Raw genomic sequence first — 25,592 nt, forward strand, 5'->3', positions numbered from 1 at the left:
GTGCAAAAAAATTCTTTGCTGTTTTTAAGGTTTCAATTCTTTTGCATCTTGTAAATTTTTTAGTTACAATGAAGCACCATTTATAGGTTTCTCTTTTATATGTTTTAATCAATTATAAGTTTTTTAAATTTGGTCCCTGCAGTAAGGTGTACCTATTATACGTTCTTTTCATTTATACGTTTTTTTAAATTTGGTTCCTGCAGTAAGGTGTACCTATTATACGTTCTTTTCATTTATACGTTTTTTAAATTTGGTTCCTGCAGTAAGGTGTACCTATTATACGTTCTTTTCATTTATACGCTTTTTTCATGCAGTCCCTTCAGAAACGTATAAGGGTCATTCTCCAACTCCTCCATAACTTTTGAAAGCAAATATTTTTCAATTTCGGAACCTCTTGTTTTCTTTTTTTTTCAATCTTACATAGAAGTGTTACCTACTAGAAGTAACCATAAACAATATCCCAGCTAAGTTCCAATTATTTTACTCATAAATGAAAAAAATAAAAAAGTGCTTTGTTCACGGAAATAAAAAAAAAGAAAATTTAATATTTAAAAATTGAGGCCAATTTAATATCAAAGTAGTAATTTTGTTAATTGGTGCAAACAATCAACTATTTTAATGATTAGTGGGAATATAATATTAAGCTCTTTTAACTAAAGTACAGCTTAATTAATGGTTTCAAATGTATGTTAAAAAATTGTATTTAGTAAATTTAGTTATTAAATACAATTCTATAGTTGTAGTTATGAGATTTTTGTCAAAAAACAAGAAGATAGATTTTTTTTTCTAAACTTCTTTAAAAACTTTTCTTTAAAAGTTTGGTTATTCTAAAATCTCACCTCTGTGAACTTGAATTTCAGGGATGTAAATGAATGTAAAAAAAGAAGTGAACATATTTTCATATGCTTAACATGTGCAAATTGTAGCAACGAAGAAAAAAATTTATCTGAAAAATGTCCTGAAAAATGTATCTAATTAGGCCTATAATAATGGAAGATTTTTCACCTCTGTGACAGACCTTATCAATGCTATTATTTCTGAGGTGAAAATAAATGATGAAGCGGAAATAAATCAATAATAGGCATTCTACCAAAGTTATAAATTGCCGGTATATCCTCAAATTTACTAAATACTATTTTTAACATACATTTGAAACTACTAATTAAGCAGTACTTTAATTAAGAGAACATATTATATTCCCACTATTCATTAAAATAGCTGATTGTTTGCACAATTAACAAAATTACTACTTTGATATTTATTTGGCCTCAATTTTTAAATATTGAGGTTTTTTTTTTTTTCTTTTTTTTTATTTCTGTGAACAAGGCATTTTATTATTTTTTTTTATTTATGAGTTAAATTATTGGAACTTAGCTGGGCCAATGGTTACTTCTAGATGGGCCAATGGTTACTACTTAGATGGTTACTTCTAGTAGGTAACACTTTCATGTAAGAATGAAAAAAAAAAATTTCGAAGTTGAAAAATATTTGCGTTCAAAAGTTACATTTTCTGGAGAATGACCCTTATGCATGTACAGAATTGTAGGGTTGACAAGTTACTTCATTTAAGACAGAAAAAGGGTTAATAAGTATTTTAAGTATTTATTTATTTATTTATTTATTTAATGTTATGAGATATTTCAAAAAAAAAATAATTACCAGCTGTAATGTTTTTATTGTTTTGTATACATCTCTAATACATGCATAACTTTCATTCTCATTATTGGAATGAGATTAGTATGAAACCATGTCAGGAACACCATTTGTGTGCAACTGGAGAGAGCTTAGCTTGTCCAGGAGCACACTTACATGCCATGCAGCTGATGTATTTCTATTCATCAAAAAATATTTTGCATGATTTAATATTAATGCTAAAATAATGGGAGGTTATTTTAGATACTATTTTCCTTCTTTAACCACTATTTTGCAGACTCTTTTCCATTTAAGAGGGTACTAAAACACTTGTTTTTGGGACCATAACTTTGTGGCAGCCGTGAACTTACTAATAACAACAAAAAAAAAATCTCTTTAAATAAATTCACGAAGGAAAATAAATTTATTGTAAATGTTATAAATTTGATAGTCTGCTCAAGACAGTTTTTAAACCAACAGAACCTAATAGCACTAATTATGTCAAATCTTTCAATTGAAAGCTTAATTGCAGCAGATTGCTTAGCAGATGCTACTTGAAAGCAGATTGCTTAATTTTTGAGCAAAAACTTAAGTTTCTTTTAGCATTCTGAAAGAGCTGTTATCTTAAGATTTTGCTGCAACTGCTCCAGCCGCATTCCACTACAGCATACAATTGCTAGGTCAAACAGTCTGTATAATTTCTTTTTCATTATTTTCATATTTCCAAATTGTTCATTCAGCTTCAAGTACAAGTCTTTCAAGGTTATTTCCGATCTGAAATGTTCATTTGAAAATTTCTGAAAAATTCATCCTGATGTACTGCTAATGGTACAGATATGCTGTTGGGGGGGAGGTGGGATTTTTGGGGATGGAAGGGGTTTACATTAGCATAGATCAGGGTGAGGAGAGTGGTGACTGGATAGCAAATGATGCTAACATCTTTGGCCCCTTCTTTTCATTTTATCGCTTTTATGTGAGTAGCCACCACTAATCTGTATCTTAACAATTTCCAGCAGCAACTATCTGTATGTTTTTTTTTAAGTTAATTAAATTCTAAAATCTCCTTCAAAGCATTTGGCACTAAAAACTAATTGGCAACATTAGAAAAGCATTCATTTGTGCCATACCCTGTATTAGTTAATTGCAACTGTATTGTGTTGTAATTCAATAACCTGAAATCATGTAGCAATATTTTTCCCTTGTCAAAATAGTTTACTTTTTGACCAGCATAAAGAAATTTTTGCTAAATGTTTTACGTAAGTTTTGATTTTTTATGTTATTGGCTTCTGTCATCAGTAACAGTCCCAGTTATTATCATTTTGAAGTTCTATTTCACAAATAAATCAAAAATATTTTGGTGTCTTCTTCAGCAAATGCATTCAATCTGATTGCAGTATATTGTTTGTAAGATTTTAATAATGTTTTGTTGTAAAGCCTATCTTTGTAGTATAGTGTAAAAACCAGTATTTTTCTCTTTTAGGATACTGATGATGATGGAAGCGATGACGAAAATTCAGATGATGATATTGATGATACTATGGTAATTGCTTGTAACTGTGTCTATGTCTGTGCATTGATTCAATTCTCAAAACAAGTTTTTTTTTTTTTCAATCAATTCATTCAGGGGAAAAATCAAGGTGTGCCTTCTTACAAATACTAATATAAAATTATTTTGCATATGGCATTCCTTGTTTGAATTTTTAATGCATGTTTAAAATGTCTCAGTCTTTTGTAAATCTCATAGATTGTATAGCAGCTGCTTTCTATTTTTCCAGTGTTGAAGAAGCTTGAAAGTTTGAAATGAATGAGTAGATTCATAAAATGTAGGGAAAAAAAACTCTTTGGCCATAGGAATACTAAGGACATTTAAAGATGAAACTATTAAATTTGTTTACTATTTTGCTATGGCTCATCAAATCTAGCATTACTTGGAACAACTGCATTTTCATGCTCTGTCTTACAGTTGACAATGGCAGCAGCACTCAAGTCGGTATCAAATAAGGCAAAATAATGTCTTAATGAGAAAAATATTGTTTTGTTAAGGCTCGAGCCTTCATGGAAAAAAAAATTAAAAGTAAAAAGTGTCTATAGCATAACTGCAGACCTTCTTGTGCTTTCTATGAAATATTTTTAATCAGAGTTTCTTGGAAGAGCATATTGCTGTAATGTTTTGATGAATGATCATTTAGTTTAGAACAGAAAAAAAAATGCTTATTTTTTTTATTTATTTTTTTTTTTTTTTGATGTATTCATTTTTGCAATCATAAACTGACCTATTAATTTACCTGTAATTTACTTCTAATTTCCTAGGCAGCAATGATGATAAATCAAGGACAAGGAAGACACAAGCTGCAATTTTTAATTGGTGATAATGTTTTATCATACAATATGACTGTCTATCAAGCAATAAGGCAGTTTGGAAGTATTGATGGTGTTTGCTCAGATGGCCCTGATACTGATACAGACTCGGAAAATCCTATGGGGTACACTAATATCTGGGTTCAAACTCATACTATATGGTATGTAAAATATATAAGACAGGTTAATTTCATTATTGTATGACATATTGCATTGTATTGTTCTCTTTACAAAAATAGATGATTTATATGTTAGAGTTCATTTTGTTGTGCCTTATTACATAAGTTCTGATGAGAAAGAACCTAATGATAGACAGTTGTCCCTTGTTGTACTTGGGAGTTAGGGGAGACTGTGGCTTGTTCACACGCAAAATAAATTTTTATTTCCATAGTTATTTTTTTCTGCAACCTATAATAGTGGAGTGAATTCCCAATACTTATTAATGTCCAGTAGCCCATATTTCTTTGCAATAAATGTCTTATACCGATTATTTTATGAACACATTCCCAAACAAGTGTAACTTGATTTCAATATGGTGAGTTAGGGCAAGTAGGCAAACTTTTTTACGGGTCGCTGGTAAGTGTACAAATTCTCATACGTACCTCAGCTACATTTTAGTCTCAAACTAGCTTTTACACGCGACTTCGCTCACGTTGATATAGTTTTTTTTTTCTTCAATTGATTCAAGTCAACGGTCAACACAGGCAGAGGTCAAATAGTTACCAAAAAATGGTTTCTCTCCAGTTTTGCTGACATTTCAAATTGCCTGCCCCTTTAAATGTATCAAAAGGTATGATTAAAACTGAAAATCAGGGGGAAGCAGAGTAAATGAAATGTCGGTGAAACTGGAAAGATACCCAAAAAATCACACAAAATAAATCACGAAAACGTTTAGGAGTTCTAAAGAAGTTAGTTTGGGTAATTCTCAAAAAATCCTATTCGAGTGAAGTCAATTATTCTTAAATAAAGTGAAACAGTTTCCTTATAATACCGAACTTCGTCAAATAATATGCAGCGCTACAGCAGCTATCTAAATTATTGTGTGTGTCTGTAATGTATAGCTTCTTACCGGAGATATCATCGCAAAATATGGTTAACAATCACTACAAATCCAGATTCTAATAATGTCTCTTGAGAATGAGAACATCAAACTTTTAAAATCACCATTAGAAGGAAATCAACTGTTTCTAAATAACGTAAACGATCCTAATTACAATACTAAAAAGTTCAGATTGAAAATACCATTAAAATCAGAGTAAGGACAACAGTTTTTAAGTTCCCATTTAAATGAGAAAATAGTACAAAAAACTTCTCATTTCGCAAAGAGAAAAATTCCCAAAAGCCTCTATTAGAATGGTCTCTATCAGCATTTTCAAATAACATTTCCCTGTGATGATCTCAGTCATAATTATTTCCAAAAATCTTCATCAGTACAGGTCCGATAGGATAAAAAAACAAAAAATGAAAACAAAATAAAAGAAAGAACAATATTCTCCATTGTCGCCATTAAAATAGGGACATTAATTCCGAAAATTCCTAATTAGCATCATTAACCCTGAAAAATACACACAGAAAAAAAGAAAATGAAAAGTTTCATAAAAATTTTAAATAATTCGCCAATGCACTAACGTAGTTGCCTGGTAAGATGGGAAATAAAAAATGAATTTGGTGGATTAATTTACATTTTAATAGTAATTTTAATATTATATAAGAGTGTTGCTTCACTAATTTGGCGGATTAATATTAACTTCAATATCTCATAGTACTTAATGACCTTTTTACCAAAATTAATTTTGCGGAATTTTTACATTTTAATCCAACTTTTGCAATGGCTGTAGCACCAAAATTTTTGAACACTCGTCCCGAACACGTTATCATAACTCTTCCTATCAAATAAGTTTTTAAAATGTCATTTTGTTTAGTTTCATTTTATATTTTTGCAATTAAAAGCAGCGTTAAAATGTAAAATGATAAATCCAAATCCATTATTAATCGCCAAAGGACCACTACCATACATTCGCATGAGACTTGCCAAGTTTATGAAACTGCGTAAAATGTTTGATTAATCTATATTCATAACATATGATTTTTAATTCCGAACATAAGATGAAAGAAAATGTTTGCATGTATTTGGCCGTTCCTGCCGAAAAATAATTCTTTATTCGACGGTAACTGTGGGTAGAGGGGCCAATTCTATTTCATAACTTTATTTAGTTACCAGATAATTGTACGTAGCAAAAATAACCGGCGTTGAGTGGGTCTGTAATAATTATGAGAAACAATCGCTACTTTTATTCGTTCTTTGCTGTAACTGAAATAACTCAAAACACACCGCTTTGACATGATTAAAAATAGAGCTCCATCCTTACCCATAAAAGTAAAATGGCAATAAGTATGAAGAAAAAAATAGTACTCTTTTAAAAACGAAAAAACGAAACTTAAACATATAAAAATTTGAGGAATTTCTAAAATATGAAATTAAACTTCACTTGTTTAAAAAGATTTAACTTTTTTTTTTCGAACATAGTCTAAAACTTTCTGTATATTGCTATTGAAGTACAAATTTTTAAAAATCGTAGCGCCCGTAATCCCTTACTGCGATTTAAAATGTCATTAAATTTGCATTAATTGTATTGGGATACCATAAATTAAGCTCTACCTCCCTATTTTGTAAAACTGTGTGTTACTCATTTTCATCGAAGAAATAGTGTCGCCAAATACTGAGATACTTCTGGTGATTATAAAATGTTGCTACCCGAAATGTTTCCAATAAATAGTAAAACTTTGTCAATTGTTTGAAAATGTGCGCAAAGACAAATTAATGGAAGTTATTGTGCTGTTTACAGGGTTCGTACGGGTCATGGAAATCCTGAAAAGTCATGGAAAAAAATAACAGAATTTCAGACCTGGAAAAGTCATGGAAAATTGAAATTTTCATTGAAAGTCATGGAAATTTATTTCAAGTCATGGAAAAATGTCCGGGACAAAGTGAAAGGAACAGTAACTAAAGGAGCATTAGAAATCTTGAGTGATTTAACAGTATAGGACATAAAAGCTATTAAAAGTGGAAAATTGAACGATCCAAAAATCAAATCTGAGTTTTGAAATCTCATTGCATCCACTTCTGTCGCAGCCGCTTGCCATTTTTTGCGATGTGATTTTACTGCCTGGACATCATTTATTTTGAATTTTCTGTTATTTTCAACACTTCTTATGTTTCATATTCTGTAGTAGCAAAATCTCACGTTCTTAGTTTACAACGCCCACTCAAAAAAAGCAATTCAGTTGCATGCGAGTTCGATTCCATCACTTGTAAGAATTTTATTATTAAATTTTTCAGAGTTTATCTTAATTTGTTGAATGTTTTAGAAAATATAGATATTAAGTGAGGCGACAGAATACAGAAAAAGAGGAATTCGAATGCTCTAAAACAGTAGTGCCCAACATACTGCACGCAAAATTAATCCATGCGACCCGCTGCTACGTTCAATGACGGGAATTAAACGTGTTCTGAAATTTCTGTACCTATTAATTTATATGCATTTGAAAATGCAAATTTGTAAACAAAACAAATATACTTTTGAATCAGAAGATTTATTCATTACTGAATGTTTTTTCAAAAAAGATCTGGTTTGGAAACATAAAGAACTAAACTATGTGGCTTTACTTTAAAGAACCAAAATGCTGTGAAGTTATGTGGATGATTAAAGGCACTGTTGACACTAAAAGGTAACTTTTGAAGCAAATTAATTGAAACTTAATGATGACTCATTCAACCTTTGTCCCATTCGGTATAACTTTGATATACACCCCCAAAAATTACGCGCCAAATCTGGCATTTCCTACGGACTTTTTAGGGTTCCTGTTTCTTATTTTGGTGTTGCCAATTTAGGTTTTTTCAGATTTTAGGTTTTTGCTATTGCCAAATTAAGTATTTTCTTGTATTTTGTACCATTTTTGAGTTTTTTTTAAAGTTTTGTGGCAACAATTTTTGTGGCAACAAAGTTTTGTGTCAACAAAAACAAAAAAAGTCGCCAAATTTCCGATTTGGGGGGGGGGGTATATCAAAGTAGTTCCTCCCATTCAATATCATTCTGCCTGTTTAAAAAAAAAACGTGTGGGATGTTTTGCTAATGCTCATTTTCAAATATTACCAAGTTTGAGATTAAATAGTGCTATTCTCTTCGTGTAACGAGGTCATGAAAATTTTCATTGAAGTCATAAAAAAGTCTTGGAAAAGTCATGGAATTTTTTCATCCAAATAGAGTATGAACCCTGTGTTTATGGATTTTCTTGATTTAGTTGGCGAATAATTTTACGTTTTAACAAATTTAAAGAAAGAAATATTAAAGAAATGGCATATTTGGTTACATGGTAAAAACCGAAAAACAGTATTACGTACTCTTTAGCTTCACAAACAGCGAGAGTTGAAAAAATTGCCGAATGCCTTAGCTATTGAAATGATTTCACAAAAAAAGTTTGGCTAGATTCCTACTGATCGATTAAATATCCAGTCAACACAAATATTTTTTTTTAAAAACATATTAATTGCCTCAAAGTTGCATTAAAATGGAAAATAATCAGCCAAATATATGTATTATTTGCCAATCTTGTGCAAAAATCTTGCTTTGTGCAAGATTTGACTTGAGAAAAGCCTTGAATAGTCACGAAAAGCAAAGATAAACAATAATACAACAATTGTCGCTATCGACAAGGAGTTGAGATGATACACTAAATACTGCATTGAGTTGAGGAAAGCCTTTGAACATGGAACTAAAAAGCTCATAACTCGATTTTTATTCTACTTAGAAATTTCGAACAGGTGCCATCTTCAGCAGAAAAATCAGAGCTTGCGATGGACATATAATGTTAATATGTGCAAGTATTTTTTCATCCCCATATTAGAGAATTTATACCAAAATTGTGTTATATTGCCCCCTAAGGGGGTTTTTGCCCCCCATAACGGGACGAAAACTACCCATTGTGTTATTCTGAGGCATAAGCTATATTATTGTAAAGTTTCATCAAAATCCGTTCAGTAGTTTTTGCGTGAAAGAGTAACAAACATCCATACATCCATACAGACAAACTTTTGCATATATAATAGTAGTAAGATTGTTAAACAATTGCAGCATAAATTACGTAAAATGCAAATTTAATGAAATAATTGCATTTGTTGCACTATGTTTAAGCTTGTAATTTCTTACATAAACATCTGGGCAATCTTTGGTATTTGCTTACATCCTGCACATGCTTGGTTTTTTTCATGAAATTAGAAACTCAAAAGAAAAAAAACCAACAAGAAAAAAATTCCAAGTATAATTCTGCATGCAGCATTACCTCTGTTTCTTTTACTTAACAATCACGACTTTTATCTGATAGAAGGCTTGATTACTGTAAAGCAAATGGGATAACACTCCTCACTTTATGATTTAGCCTAAGGATCAAAGTGAATACGACCCATTAAAGAGTGTATGAGTATGGCCTACCATTCCAGAATGGTAAACAATACAAAGAAAACAATGAGTATTTATGATATTCCAACCAAATAGACCCCCTCTCTTGCTTAATCTCTTGCTTGGAAGAAAGTGAAACTGTATACATCAGCACCAGAGAATAATTAGCTGTTTTCTCTGTAGTTTAAGGATTCTCTACGCCATTTTCATCCTGTATTTTGAACCAAGTTAGTGTGGTGAGGGTCATCCCGGTTAGAATGTTTAACTATTTGCTCCTGCAAAGTTTTCTAATTTCTACACACCTTATACTAATAGTATATATACACTAATACAGTTTCATATATGCATATTGTAGTGCTATATCTAAACCAAACTGGCATATGCCTTTAGAGCAGCATTTCTCAACCTTTTTTCACCTGTGGACCGGCATAGCTATTAAAAAAAATTCACGGACGGTTTAGTTTTTTTATTTATTTGTTAATTTACTTATTTTTTTAACCTTCGGCTCGCAAATTGCCCGCTAAAACTTTGTGAAAAAAACAATTTGCAACCTATAATGTAGGGGTTTTTTTTACAAAGCAATAATAAATAAATCTTTTCTTGGTGTTTAAGAACACATTTTTTAATGAAAGCATAAGCAATAAGTATCAATTATTGTAATAATTATACATTAGTAAATAAAAAAAAATTTAGATCTTGGAGAATTATGAAAATTAATGTAAAAAACATGGTATAAAATATTGTTACATGCTGTTATTATTTTATTTATATATTTTCAGTATCAAATATTTTTTCTATGTGGAAGAACAAAAATCTGAGGACTGGTCAAATTTTCCTACAGATCGATTCTGATCTGCTAGACCACAGGTTGAGAATGGCTGCTTGAAAGCATTACGACCTTATCCTAAGATTGGAGAGAGGGAAATCAAGAATAGCAAGATACCAAAATGTTCTGATTAGTGTTTCACATTGTTTTCAAATCTTCACGAGAGTCTCATGAAACAACTATTTCCATACATTTTTAATTCCTGGAAAGCTAATCAGGAATATTGTATTTCTATCATATTAATGGTTAATAACTCAAGCCGATGGTTGCACAGTTTGTTTTCGTAATTCCTTTCCGGCATGGTGATAACTATAAAGTACTAGCTGTACCCGACGCGCGTTGCTACGCCAACAAAAAAAATACATCATTATACTGATTTTCATGACAATCGGTTGAACAGGCAGAAGTTGCTACACTGCAGTGCCACTTGGTGGGGAGTGGCTTCAATGAGCATATTATGCACCTTCTCCGTGGAAAAATACATATATATAGCAATTTTCATAATAATCGGTCCAGGTATCAAGTGAAGCCGTGACTATACTCAAATTTTGTACTCACGCAGTTTGCAAGATCAATCAATCGCTAAAAATATCAAATAGAAAAGTTTTAAATCCCCCCGTTGCATGAAAAGCCATAAAACAATAAAGAAAGAATTTATTTGTTCAAACTCAAGAAAAATGGCAACAGCTAACTTCTTATCAATGAGATCTTTCAAGTGAATTAATTTCTGCAGCCGATAATTTTATTCGTATTTACCCAATGGATTGTGACTTAAATTGGAATAAAAAAGGAACTATCGATCGGATTTTTTTCGAACTGGTCTATAAACATTCCCAGTACCAAAAATAACAAACGGTGAAAGTTTCAGCCAAATCTGCCGGGTAGTTTTTGAGTTCATGGATGACATACAAACAAACTTTCATTTTTATATATATAGATTTCAAACCCAATTCAACACCAATTTCAAAGCCTTCTGATTTGTTTTCCTCTTTAAACAAAACAATATTGGTAAGTGGTATTTTGCTCTCTTTATCGATCATATTGGCAGATCTACACAGTTTGATTTATCTACTGATTCGATTTCTTGTTCAAATTACCCCAATTTTTTAAATTAAAAATGGGAATTTTTTAAGATTTAAAAATTTTTGGTTTGCACTTTGAAACAGTATCATTTATCTTCAGTTTCCCTGAGGTATTCAATCGTACTTTTGTTAACTATTCAAATTCCTTTTTTAAATGCATAAAGTTTTTTTTTTTTTCTCTCTGCTCTTGAGTGGTGGAACAAATGGGAAAATCACCCCTGTAAGAGAAATTCATAAAAAAAAACATTTGAACTGTAAAAGAGAGCTCTCTCTAGATATGATCAGTTATACCCACTCATGTTAGCTATACCCTCTAGTGGTTTTTCATTATATTTCAAAACTTTTAAGGACTTGTGGGAGAAAGTATAAGGGTTGCCCAAATGAAAAATGGTCAAGTTGAATAAAATAATACTTTTAATGTAAATCAAAAGAAATCGTCATGGGTGTTGAAGCACACAAGTCCCAGCATTGCAGCAGCAGGTTGATGCCCTCCCTGTAGAAAGATCAGGGCTGATTGAGCAGGGCTGATTGATATTCCTAAGGAAGTCCTGCATGGCTTCTTTCACTTCATCCTCCAAATGGAAACATTTAGCCTGTAATGCTCTCTTAAGGATTATTCTCCAGAAAACGTAACTTTTAAATGCAAATATTTTTCCATTTCGAAACTTTTTGTTTTCTTTTTTTTCATTCTTTCATGAAAGTGTTACCTACTAGAAGTAACCATAAACAATGCCTCAGCTAAGTTCCAATTATTTTACTCATAAATAAAAAAAATAGTAAAATGCCTTGTTGACAGAAAAAAAATAAATAAATAAACTTTTAATGTTTAAAAATTGAGGCCAATTTAATATCAAAGTAATTTCGTTAATTGGTGCACAATCAGCTATTTTAATGATTAGTGGGAATATAATATTAAGCTCTCTTAATTAAAGTATGCCTTAATTAGCAATTTCAAATGTATGTTTAAAATAGTATGGAGTAAATTTGAGGATATAATGGCAATATATAATTTTGGTTGAATGCCCATTATTGATGTATTTCCCCTCCATCATTTATTTTCACCTCAGAAATAATGACATTGATAAGGTCTGTCACGGAGGTGAAATATATGGAGGTGAGAAATTTGCCATTAATATAGGCCTAATAGATACACTTTTCAGTGGAAATTGTTTTTCTTCATTGATACAATCTCTACATGTTAAGCTTATAAAAACATGTTCACTTCTTTTTTTTACATTAATTTACACCCCTGAAATTCAAGTTCACGGAGGTGAGAAGTCAGAATAACTCCACTAAGTTTTTAAAGCAAAATCTATCTTCTTGTTTTTTAACAAAAATCTCACAACTTCAACTATGGCTGAAAATAAACAAGGGGGGTCCGTTGTATCATGGAAAATAAAAATTGATGTCATTACTGCCACGTGTTAATGAGGAATGGCACTTTGAGTTTAGGTAACGGAGCTGAGAATGTTTTGTGTGACAGACCTCATTAGCCTACTAAAACGAATTAAATCACAATAGGGAAAAAAACTTAAATACACTTGAGCATTTAGTGTTTGAGACACTTGTGAGGAAAAAGTTATAAAAAATTAGTTCATTGTTTCATTTAAACAAGTTATTAAGCATCATTATGAGCTACACCAGGTGTGTGTGACTTGCCACAAAGGTGAGAATTCACATGTTGTGAAGCAAAAAAAAAAAAAATATTAAAGAAAAAATTTTTTTTTCAAAAAATGTTGACAGATTTAATGGATACATTTAAGGGGAATGTAAAAAGTATTGTTAAATGAACTATTCTTTAAAGCTTTTACTGTAAAGTACGTGTGACTTAGTTACACTTTTTTGGAGAATGACCCTTAAGTGACCCAAAGATGTGGAAGTCACAGGTTGACAAGATTGAACTACACAGGAGTGCTCCCAAACTTCACACTGGAAAATTTGTGTAGGATCGTCTGGGTTTCCTCAGATGATAGTGTGAACTGTTCCTTTACTCAGGTTAAGTTTGTCACTGGTTTCACGGGTCTAATCTTTGGATTAGCTTGGATCACTTCATTAACAAAGGCAATGGAATCATTGGTGTTTGCTTGGCCAGGTCTCGGCAGATCTAATGTCATTTGCCACCCTTGACCGTACTATCATGCTTTCTGATCTGAACGCATCCATGGATATCACGACTTTCCTTTTGTACAATATCCTCTACTGCAAACAGGTTCAACTGCTGAATGGCATTTGAGATGCATACTTCATACCACCCTATATACTTGTGCTGTGACGCTCTAATTGAATCATTCATTCTGATGTCATTGGTCTTGTCCACTTTTCATTTGGGCAACCCTTATATTATGTCCAAGTTATCCTAAAATAAAAAAATAGTTTTCTAATTTTGTGCTGCCAGTTGTCGGAACTGAAACTATTATCTTAAAGCTATACCATGGTTAAGTCTGTTCAATGATGAGGAACTTGAAGAACAAATCTCTTTAAATGAGAACAAATGGAAAGATTTAGGTGTGACCAAATCCCACTTGCTTTAATTTATTTAAAATCTCAAGAACTAAACAAAAGGACCAATGAAGCCACCTAAGGGACAATTTATTCCTTTCTAATATTGTCTTGCAGACATCTCTTGTTATGATAATTATTTCATTCGTCAGTGCCTTGAACAGTGCCTAATGGGCCTTTCAACAGGCCCATCTCTCATGCCTACAGTTATCCTCTTTTAATATATTTTCTGTTCTTATGATTTGAAGATTTGTTCTTAATCTAAAAGTTTGAAGACTGATTTTTCTTTCCTTAAAGATGTAATCTCTTAACCAATTTTCAGCAGTTTTTTTCTTTAGTGTCTATATTTGTTTATGTGTGTAAAGTTGTAGACTGAAAGTTTTTTTTTTTCCCTTGACTTTCCCCAAATCCATTTTGCAAGTTTTAGTGTGACTTCTGTGTCTATGTGCATCCATAAGTTTGTTTGTATGCATTTATAACACAAAAACGGTTAGTCATAGAAAGGTAACAATGTGTACATCTCATACAACATCTAATTATGTGCTTCCCTTTTTGATTACAAACAGAGTTAAGGGTTGGTAATCATTTTTTGTGTCAAGTCGGTGTTAATCTCCAGTCATTTTTGAGCTCAAGTTGTTACTTGAAAGACAGTTCTTCCTCTGTCTTTTATAGTTGATGAATAATTTTTATCACTAGGTAAATGTTGTTAACGCTGTTCTCAACACTTTTATTACCTAGTTTTGTGTAGTTAGGAAAATTTTGCAATGACAAAGTATTTCTCTGTTCAGATTTTATTCAAGTTTTTTTTTATTTCTTGTAGCTATTAAAAAATATATCTTAAAGTATGATGAAGCATCTTGCACCAAAATAGAACCTGGGGCATTTGTGACTCTGCTGTATGTGTCTATATATATATATTCTCAACTTTAGATTTCATTTTTTTTTAAGCTTAAAATTATTCCGTACCTGCAAAATCTCCTATGTCTTCATGGAGACTCCCATAGTTTGCAATTATCTCCTGATTACCGATATTTTTTACCAACTTCTGGTATTTTTCAAGAATTTTTTTTAAATATATTTAGCTGAAATACTTCTTTTACTGCTGAGTACATGGCAATACAGTTCAGCAGTAACAGTGTGGCAGTAATTTCCACCAAAAACTAATGATTTGGAAACATGTCACCATGAAGCGATTGCTTTTCCATAACTTACATGCCTTGTTTAACATTTCAAGCTTTTTGCCTCCTGCCTGAATGTTTTTTAAAGCTGGAAAGCAGTTTAATATATGGAAACATATACTAAGTTATTTTATTTCTTATTTTGTTACATTCTTAACTTTATTTTAGTTTTTGATTCATTCCATGTCCAATGAAAAAAGAAAAGATTTGGCACCCAAAGTCAGAGCCAGATTAGGATACTAGGAGACCCTAGGACAAACACTTTTTTCAAGATCCTCACCTTAGTCAAACCTTACAATTTTAGCCATTGGCTAAAATAATTTCAGCTGTGTAGAGGTCCCTAAAAAGCGTAAGCACTAGGCTACAGCCTACTTGGTTTATTTGGTAATCAGGCTCTGCCTATAGTCTTGTATTTTGATGAAACTTTTAACCCCCTTGTGATTGGACAGTCCCAGGATTACATGTTAAATGGACGAGATATCTCGTCAAGAACTGCAAGGTGGTTAATTAATGCTCTTTTCATTTTTTTTAAGGAAGTAGACAAAATATTTATGGTAAGGCTTAAGCAATTTTTGTTTTTACAGTCTGTTAAAAGTTTTGGCAATTTCATGGCTTTCTCTCTACTCTTATTTTTTTTTTTTTTTTTTTTTTTGCTGCATGACTACTTTCCATGAATAGTTCGACGTACTTCAGTCTGAATTTGCATTAGTTCAGATAACTGAAGTTTCAGAAGTCCTTCTAATGGTTCTAATGGAAGAGATAGACTTATTGTGGGTATGAATTGTATGCCTGAAAATAAGTAATATGTAAAACGCCCATAATATAGCATATGTTATATTAGGAATCCTATTCATTCCTCATGGTAATACAAAATGTAAGCAAATTTTCCAAAAAGTAAAAAGAAAGTAAACCCTCTCCATTTGTCGATTCCTTTCTGATGAAAAGCAAAAAAATTTCGTGTTGATGAGCTGCAATTTTTCTGGAAATATAAGATCAGCACGATGATACAATTTTTTAAATCCTAAGCCTACTCTGCTGCTTATATTCCTAACATGTAAATATTCTAAATGAAGAAATTAATTAATGATTATATATATATATATATATATATATAATTAGGATGATAATATTTCTGCTTAAAGTTAAGTAGTAATTATGATTAACAGTTATAAAAATATGATTTTCTATGCAGGTTTATATTTATACTTTTTAACGTGCATCAACTGTACACTTAGACCAAAAATTCTGCTAATAAAATCCGTTATTTTTTTCCCCAATGTTGACTGGTATATCAATCATGTAGATTAAACTGGATATGTAGATGTTCTTTATATGTAAAAATAATCATCACATTTGCAGTTTTTCTTCAAAAATATTTTAGAAGATTTGAAATTTGAAAGAATTGAATCACTGGGCGTCTTTAAATTTAAGTTTTTCTGGCATTTCTTATTATAGGTATCGTCCAATACCTGCTGAAGAAGGGGAGTCTGCTTTTATAAGTAAAGCAGCTGCAATATTGACCAGAAACCATATTCCTTCATCATGTCATTCTAATCATCGCTCTAAGGCTAGCGTATCAGCCACTGTATCACCAAAGAAAAAACCAGATGATTTTTGGAATGGTAAATATTGAAATTTGATTGTAAAACTTAGAAATATTTAATTTAAAATACTGTTAAGGGTGCTCTTCACTGAGAGTCTGAAAGCTTCAGATCCAATGCTAACCTACGGGGAAAGTTGAATATTATTTTACAAAATTCCTTGGAAGTTTTCGGGTCAATTTTTTTCCTGAGTATTTTTCAAGCCTATGTCTGTGTCTTTTAGTTTTTTACTTTTTTGATACGTCCATCCTTCAATTTTTTAAAATTCGAGAAAAAATGAATTTCTTCAAAAACGAGGTACAGTTGGACCTTTCGCTCTGTAAAAAATCTGCAAATCATGCTACCGAAATTTTAAGAACGCCCCAACACGCAAAATATTTCCAGCTCTCTTTTGAGACTAAGTTTGAAACGATGCAACCTTTTTAAAAAAAATATTGGGGTTCCAACCATCTGAAATATTTTCGAAAAAGCTCAATTCCTCTACTAAGCCACGCCTCTCACGGTCCCTCCTTTCTTGAGGGGAAAAACCTGGTGAGGTGTTTTTAACAGTCATCAGCGAAAACGACCGTTTCCATTTACTACTCCCCTCTTTTCCGGAGGCGTTTTTCAATGAAGGAATAAATGAGTGCATTTGAAAGTGAATCCACATGCTTGGAAACATCTTCACGATTTTATTTGTGTTTAGAAAGGATATAGTTTTTAAAGAGTGCTTCTGAGATAATTCTTGCGAATTCTTGTGCTAAATGACCTCCTAAATCCAAATATGACCACCTTTTTCCATTCACACATCCCGCTTTTTTGGAAATGTCGCCCGCAATTTTTTTCAGTTTTTGACAGTTTCATAGCCATTGTTTTTATTTGGAGGGGAAGGGATCGTTATATTATACATTAATACTTTTCTGAGGGACTAGAGAGGTGCTAAGTTTGTACGCAAGAACACATGGAGGAAAATGGTTAACTCATGGGGGGTATTACCACTTATTATATTTTTAAAATCATCAAAACCCATCCTTTTTTCTAGGGGTTTGTTTTACAATTTTTCCCTTATTTTTTGGCATAAAACTAGAGTATAGGACTCACACCTATAAGCCCTATATCTGAAAAAAAATTTCACGTTGTAAATTTTAAAAAAAAAGGAAGTATCGCATTTTGCGCAAAGCTGCATCGCAGACCTTCAGTGAAGAACCTTTCCGTGTTACTCAAATTTATTCACGGTTATTATTAAGATTATAATGATCTTAAGTATGCTTATAATTTAGCATTAATGAATATTTCTATTTCTGGAGATGCACTACCCCCATTACTTTTCATTACATCAAGAAGGCATAAACAATGGAGCTGGTGCATCCAAAGAAAGATAAATATGTATATTAATGCTACTTTATAAGCAAATTTAAGGGTGCTTTTCACCAAGAGTCTGAAAGCCTACGCATCCAATGTTAACCTGCGGGGAAAATTGGATGAAGGTCTTACAAATTCCTTTGAAGTTTTCATGTAAATATTTTTCGGAGTATTTTTCAAGCCTCTGTCTGTGTCATGTACTTTTTGCTTTTTTAAAATTTCCATTCTTTGATTGTTTAAAATTCGAGAAAAAATGAATTTCGTTGAAAAAGGTGGTAGGTACTGTTTGACATTTTGCTCCATAAAAAATCTGGCAAAATATTTCCAGCACTCTTTTGAGACTTTGTTCGAAATAATGCAACCATTTCTAAAAAAACAGGGTTCCAAAACCATATTCCAGATACTTACGAGATATTTGGAATCATTTTTGTCTATATTATACTATGTTACTACAAATGTAAACACATAAAATGCTTTCCACAGCTACACAAACATTTTTGAAAATAATTTCTCAAGCCAAACTCGTAAAACATTCTTAACAAGGTATGTACACATTGATCATGTATCATTACTATTTTGAATCTCAGAAAACAATGTATAACTAATGTAACCAAAAATTGAAAACAATTAGAAAAAAAATACCTAAGAAGAAAAAAAATCAAAAAAGTTTAAAAAAGTTATTCTATTCCTCCTAACATTTTGCATTTCAATAATTCGTTGTTCCAAGTGTACTGCAAGTAAACTGCAGCTTTTATTTTTAATTTAAGTACATTATTGCAAGTAATTGCCTGTTGCTTGTGTAATTCCACCCACGAAATGTATTTTCAAATGTTCTCAAACATCATATAACTGCGTGCTTCGTAAATACACTTCAATAAAAGACTTACCAACTACTTTGCAACAATTTTTGCTATTTGCTAAAACAGTTATAGCCATTCGAGGCCCCCGAACAGATGGGGCTCTAAGTCACGGCCTATTTGGCCTTTTCAGTACACAGGCCCTGAGTAGAGAGAAGGGGGCCCAAGGACCAACTTCCCTGCGCGAAAACCAAACCTTGGCACAGTGCAAAAAGTATCATACCCTCCCTAGGCCACCTGCCATTGAAAGAAGGGGGAAAAAAGTCCTGACTGTACCGGAGCACAGAAAAAGACAGCCAAGAGAAGTTTTTGGGTAGGATCTGTATTGGGAGGGGGGGGGGGGTGATGGAATCGGAAGGGGTCCGAAAATTTTTGAACTTTGTTTTTACTCAATCTAATTAAACTTAGTTTTGAATGCTTATGTTGGTTCTAGGCCCCCTCTAGGGTGCCAGAACTTATTGGCTTGGGGTATTGGAGGCTATTGGATTAAAATATCAGATTGTAGGGCCAAACTTTTTTTGCTCCCTTTTGTAGCCAAACATTACAATTCTTGTCATTTGCTAAAACTGTTTTTGCCTTTTGGAGACTACAAATAGCAGGGCTCTAGGCTACGGCCTAATTGGCCTCTTCAGTAAACAGGCCCTCTTATATATTTTTTCAAAATAAATAAAAAATAGGGCCTTAGCCATGAAGGTGGGAAAGAAGGGATCCTAAAACTAAATAATTTCTTTTTACTTCACCAAAGACATCCTATTGTCTTTTTAAACTTCAATTTCGGAAACTTACTGAAAAACCTCCTTCTCCGAATTTTCCGGAAGTTTCATCTTTGAACAGCTCGCGTTTACATAATATCTTAAAAATGCATTTTTAGAAGCATTTTCAAACTTTCGATGAAGTTAGGAGAAGAAATAAGGGGGTTCGAAACTTTGCCCCTTAATTTTTCGAAATCAAAGTTCAAAGATGCACTTTAAAGATGGCTTACAATTTTGTCTAAAATTACGTTTTTAGAAATTTAATATTGAGATATTTTCGTAAGAGTCCCTGACTCCTTCCCCCAAAGGTGATTCCCAATCATGTGTGTAAAAACTTTCGAAAAATTTACGGTTAAGACCCCCGAACCTTCCATCCTCCTAACATCACTGACGAGCGTTTAAAATCACTATTTTGGAAATTCGAAAAATTGTGAGGGAAAGTTCTGAACCTTATCCTTTCACCTAACGTCATCAAAGGTGGTCTATTGCATTTTTAGAAGTTCAATTTCGATAAATTTCCTGGGATAACCTCCGAAATCCGTGTTTTCAGCATCATCGAAGGTCTTTTAAAATTGCGTTTTCGAGCTCCCATACCAAAATATTTGTGGCAGAGAGTCACTGATCCCTTTCCATTGCGTCACAAAAAATGGGTTGCAAAGTCGTTTTTAAAACTTCAATTTTGAAAAAATTACGACGAAGGGCCCTGTACCTTCCTTTTGCCACATATAATCTGAAATTCCGTTTTTCAAACTGGAACTTCAGTAGAACTTTAGAAACTCCAAACTCCTATTTCTGTACAAATGTTATATTTACAATTAAATTCATATTGGGTCATTCCATGTCAAGTGATCCAAAGTTTTTTCCTCACCTTTTTGTATTTCTTTGAAATTTGGCTCATCGATTGTACCCTTTGAGGTAATCAAAAGTCCAAATTTTTAGATTTTTATCTCTATTATTTTTTTATATATGACACTTTGATTTTTCGAAAAACCCGCTTTTTTTCATGGATGCTTGAACATAAAATGGACGATAACTCAGCATCAAATATAGATAGAAAGATTTGGTAAAAAGCATTTTAAAGTACATTAGTTGCTGTTTAATGGGATATGCAACATGACTAATTTCAAAAAAAATTTAATTTTAAAAAAATGAAATTTAAATTTTAAATTTATATTTCTCAGAAAAGGTATAATGAATTTTTTAAAAAAAATTCTCAAAAATTTGTGTGTATTTTATCTTTATTTGTGCAAATTTTCAAGTTGGGATCTCAATGGGATCATATTTTTATGAATTTTTAAATAAAATTTGACTTATGAAATAATGACATTTTTCAGATTCTAACTAGTTAAATATGGGGTTCTTTTACTGGAGATGGTCTAGTAAGTAGTAATTGATCATGACTATGCTTGAAATGAACTGACATGACTTTGTAGATTAGTACGCCCCCCCCCCCCCCCTCCGCCACACAACCACTTTTTATCTTTTTTTTTTTTTTTTTTCAAAACTGTATTTAAAAAAAAGCCGGCACGTAAGAGTTATAACCATAATAAACTGGGACGCACGCTGCTAAACAGTAGTGACTAAAGCTTATAAATGGGGGGGGGGGGGGGGGTCATAAAAAATAAGTCAGAAAAACTGAACTCATTTGCAGCTTTTTTTTCTTTCGGAAACTGAGACGGTAGGGGGAGGGGGGCAATCTGGAATGAAACATAACAACATGGAAGGTTATGCTCAAATTAGCAAAATTTGTTTGATATATAACTGCTTTTAATATATGTATAAATAGATCTCGCTGCATTGCTCTCGTTTACAAGTGAAATTAAAAGAAAACTAGCATTAAAGAAAAGAAAAAACAGCTGCACTCCAAATGTTGTTGAAAGAGTTTTATGTGGACAGACATATGACCTGATACTTAGATTTATTTTTAGTTTGGTGTAAAAAGAATGAAACAACATGGGGGGAAACACTCCTATTTTGCTGTGATCTTGGGGAAAACTTTCTTTCCTCCATCCAAATTTGAAAGTTGGTGCAGAGGTAAGGGACGAAATGAATCATAACTTTCCTTATCAGATAGTGAAATAATCAAGTACACTTTGTGAAGTTCGGACTGAAAAAGAAACACTTGGTCTGAAAAAAAAAAGCATCAGGTGAAGCGTGATACTAGTATAGTGTTAATCGTATGTGTGAGTGAATGTGAGGGGGGGGGGGGTAATGTACTTTGTCTTGCTTTAAAGAAGAACATTTACCAACTTTTATTATGTTTTCTATTCATTTTGTTTTATTCTATTTATTTATTTATTTTTTACATTTTAAAAATAGTTTTGGAAAAAAATAATAAAAGTGGTGGCCCGGGGGAAGGGGTCTTTTTCTTACTTTAAAGAAGATTATTTACCAATTTTTAATAAGTTTACTATTCATTTTGGTTTTTTATTCATTTATTTATTTTTTACATTTTGAAAATCGTTTTGAAAAAAAAATAAATAAAAGTGGTGGGGGGGGGGGCTTGCCAATTTACAAATTCACGTCAGCTCATTTCAAGCATAGTTATGATCAATTACTACTTACTAGACCATCCCCAGTGAGAGAACCCCATATTTAACTAGTTGGAATTTGAAAAATGTCATTATTTCATAAGTCAAATTTTATTTAAAAATTCATAAAAATATGATCCCATTGAGATCCCAACTTGAAACTTTGCCCAAATGAAAATAAAATACACACAAATTTTTGAGAATTTTTTTAAAAAAATTCATTATACCTTTTTTGAGAAATTTAAATTTAAAATTTAAATTTCATTTTTTAAAAATTAAATTTTTTTTGAAATTAGTCATGTTGCATATCCCATTAAACAGCAACTAATGTACTTTAAAATGCTTTTTACCAAATCTTTCTATCTATATTTGATGCTGAGTTATCGTCCATTTTATGTTCAAGCATCCATGAAAAAAAGCGGGTTTTTCGAAAAATCAAAGTGTCATAAATAAAAAAATAATAGAGATAAAAATCTAAAAATTTGGACTTTTGATTACCTCAAAGGGTACAATCGATGAGCCAAATTTCAAAGAAATACAAAAGGGTGAGGGAAAAAATTTCCCAAATTTTGGATCACTTGACATGGAATGTCAACCCTATTGGTTATTCTATTTCTCCTCATTGCAACGAGTTATCCGGATTTCTGTAGGTAATGATTCCTTTCGAAACTAAAATCTCAATCCCCCTTCCCCCCCCCCTCTCTCTCTATATGTATATATATATAATATATGTGTGTGTGTTTGTTTGAAAAAAAAAATGGTGCCGACAAAAAAAAGCACTGCAAATTACATTAATACGATTTTTAATAGGGGGCCCAAATTCAGATTTTATGGTGGGGCCGAAAATTTGAAGTTACGCTACTTATATATATATATATATATATATATATATATATATATATATATATATATATATATATATATATATATATATATATATACTAAAAATAGCGGGAACCCCCCCCCCCCCTTTGAAATGTAACCATATCCTAATCAGAAATTGTTTTCTGATTACGCCATTTCTGCCGTCCTCCCAATAATTAAAAATAAAATCAGCATTGTTCCACCACTTGACTGTAATTATCCGATAACCGATATGTAATCATCCCTCCTCACCTCTCACCCTTTTTTTCCGAGACTACACCACAGTTTTACACTAAGCTTATACCTCTTATGTTTTCCTTTTTTATATATAATCATATCCTAACGCAAAAAATTGCATTCTTTAATTAAACTTCAGATGAGAAACGAATTAGCTTTATGAACGAAATAAGATTCGGACGTGGTAATTGAGAACATCGTTTAGAAAAAAAATAAGAAAAAATTGTTTTTCCTGTTTAATTTATGATAAATTTTCATTTCATTCATCAATTTTTCATGAATATAAAATCTGGGAACGCATATCCAAAAAACAAAACTTTGTTTCAAAAATTACCGCAGACCCTTTGGTACTGACTTTATTTTCTGTTCTGTTCAACCTTCGCTTCGGTACTGTTCAAGTGGGGTTTTGGCCTCCAGCTAATTTCTTTGATTGCTTTTCATGATGGGGTCATTTAGGGGATCCTTTCCCTCCAGAACAATGACAGCTGTGACAGGTCACGTGTTCCTGCCTTACATCCATTACCGTCCACTCCATTGGCCGTTGAAGTGTCAATCACTTGATTGAGGTTCACTCCTGTCGTTCACGGAAGAAAGCCATTTACACCTAACTTCAATGTTTTCCCTCACTGAAGAGCAGCCTTAAGAGAACATAATAAACTAGCACTATTTAAGATTTTGGATCTTTTTATCCAGTTCAAATAAGTGTGGAATTTTTGAAGTATTAAAGATTTTTCTTTAAAACAAACATTTTATTGTTTTTGATCTCTGTTTTCGTGATATATTATAATCTAATTTTTCTTCAAACATTGTAAATCAACCAATGATTTATATTAATTATTCTTCATTTGTATGTACATTTCATTGCTTTTCAACAAATTTTAAATTTTTTTCTACAAGTCAACATTTTTTAATATTTATTGGAAGTTGCCCATTTTTTTAGTTTAAAAGCATTTATCATTTGTGTTGATTGCTCTTGCAAAGTTTGAATGCTTTAACCATTTACCCGCCAATGTTCCAAAAATGGAACATCATATTTAACTGAAAATTTTCCCAAGAAATAACGTTAAAATAAAAAAGTTTTTTTAAACACAGTTTAATCTTATTTCAAAGTATTTTTTGATTTCCTAATTAATTGTTTATATATTTTCAATTATTTATTGCGATTTTTCAAAGATGAGTGTTTTTTTAGCTTTTTGCAACTTTTTCTTATAAAATTTACCAAAAATTGGCTTTTTCAGAAAATGTGATGATATTTATTATAGTTGTGAAAAATACTTCAGTGTATGATTTTAAAATGCTTGTAGAAATGTACAATGATATTTCCAAAAGATGTACCCCTTGAAAATAGCATGTTCCAATTTTGGAACATTGGCGCTTTTAGGGAGTCAAATTTCCAAGAAGTAAATCGTTCGACTTCAAAGGGGAAATTTCATTTTTCGTAATATATGTTTCTTTTTTCTTCTCATTTTGAATGTACTCTGATGTAGGTGTTGGCAAAACCAAGTAAGTTTATATTTTGAAAGGATATGACGTTTCGTTAGCAAAGAAAATAATAACAGTCTGCTGTTTGACAGACTATATGGTTCCGAATCCACACCAGCTCGGACAGCTGCATTGTCACGTGATAATAAAAAAATAATATTAGTGAGCGTTTTATTCTTCATATTATAAATACAGTTCAATAGTTCGCTAGCTTTGTTTTCGAGCGAAACAAAATTCTGTTTGACGTATACCAACTGTTCATAACTGTTAAAAAATGTCTACAAGATTTCTTACTGTAGAACAAGCTGTGGCTTATTTAGAGACATTGTCAGATTCGAATTTGCCAGATGTAGATATATGCCAATTACCCCCTGATGAATCAGGCAATATCACTGAGGAAGAAGACATTCTAGAAGACGCAAAAATGCAGAAATGCAAGATAGATGTGCCACAACCTCATCTTATCAAGAGATACAATGAAGGAATGGGGGGTGTGGACGTCTTAGATACACTTTTAGGGAGCTACAGACCTCATTTGTAAAGTAAAAAATGGCGGTGGAATCTTTTTAGTAATGCTCTGAATATTTCAGTTGTAGCTAGTTGGTTACTTCATTGTGAGTTACACGAAGTCAAGATGAAGCATTTAGAGTTCCGAAGAGAAATAACAACTCACCTCCTAAGAAGAAAAGTACGAGTGGAAAGTCATCCAGGGCCTCGTTGTCATTTACATAAACAATCAAGAATGTCTGACGAACATTATATTGTATCTGCATCCCAAGGAGGTTGTGCGGTGTGCAAAAAAAAAAAAAAAATACTACTAAAAAATGTTTCCATTGCGACAAATGACTTCACCAGCAATGCTTCCTTTCATATCATGGTCATTAGATATTTCTGTA

The 25,592-nt window shown here is 31.9% G+C and overlaps 1 protein-coding gene across 6 annotated transcripts in view; it reads left to right on the top strand.

Annotated features, from left to right (window-relative positions):
* The window catches only part of LOC129218440 (E3 ubiquitin-protein ligase TRIP12-like), a 246,296-nt gene that overhangs the window by 171,041 nt on the left and 49,663 nt on the right, over window positions 1–25,592 (top strand). For all 6 annotated transcript variants that reach the window (XM_054852706.1, XM_054852710.1, XM_054852708.1 and 3 more), the window contains 3 exons: window positions 3,113–3,172; window positions 3,943–4,151; window positions 16,487–16,653. In XM_054852706.1, coding sequence (XP_054708681.1) covers window positions 3,113–3,172; window positions 3,943–4,151; window positions 16,487–16,653 — 436 coding nt within the window. The remainder of the gene's footprint in view (window positions 1–3,112; window positions 3,173–3,942; window positions 4,152–16,486; window positions 16,654–25,592) is intronic.

Source organism: Uloborus diversus, chromosome 3 (genome assembly GCF_026930045.1).
Source record: "Uloborus diversus isolate 005 chromosome 3, Udiv.v.3.1, whole genome shotgun sequence".
In the NCBI taxonomy this organism is placed as follows: Eukaryota; Metazoa; Arthropoda; class Arachnida; order Araneae; family Uloboridae; genus Uloborus; species Uloborus diversus.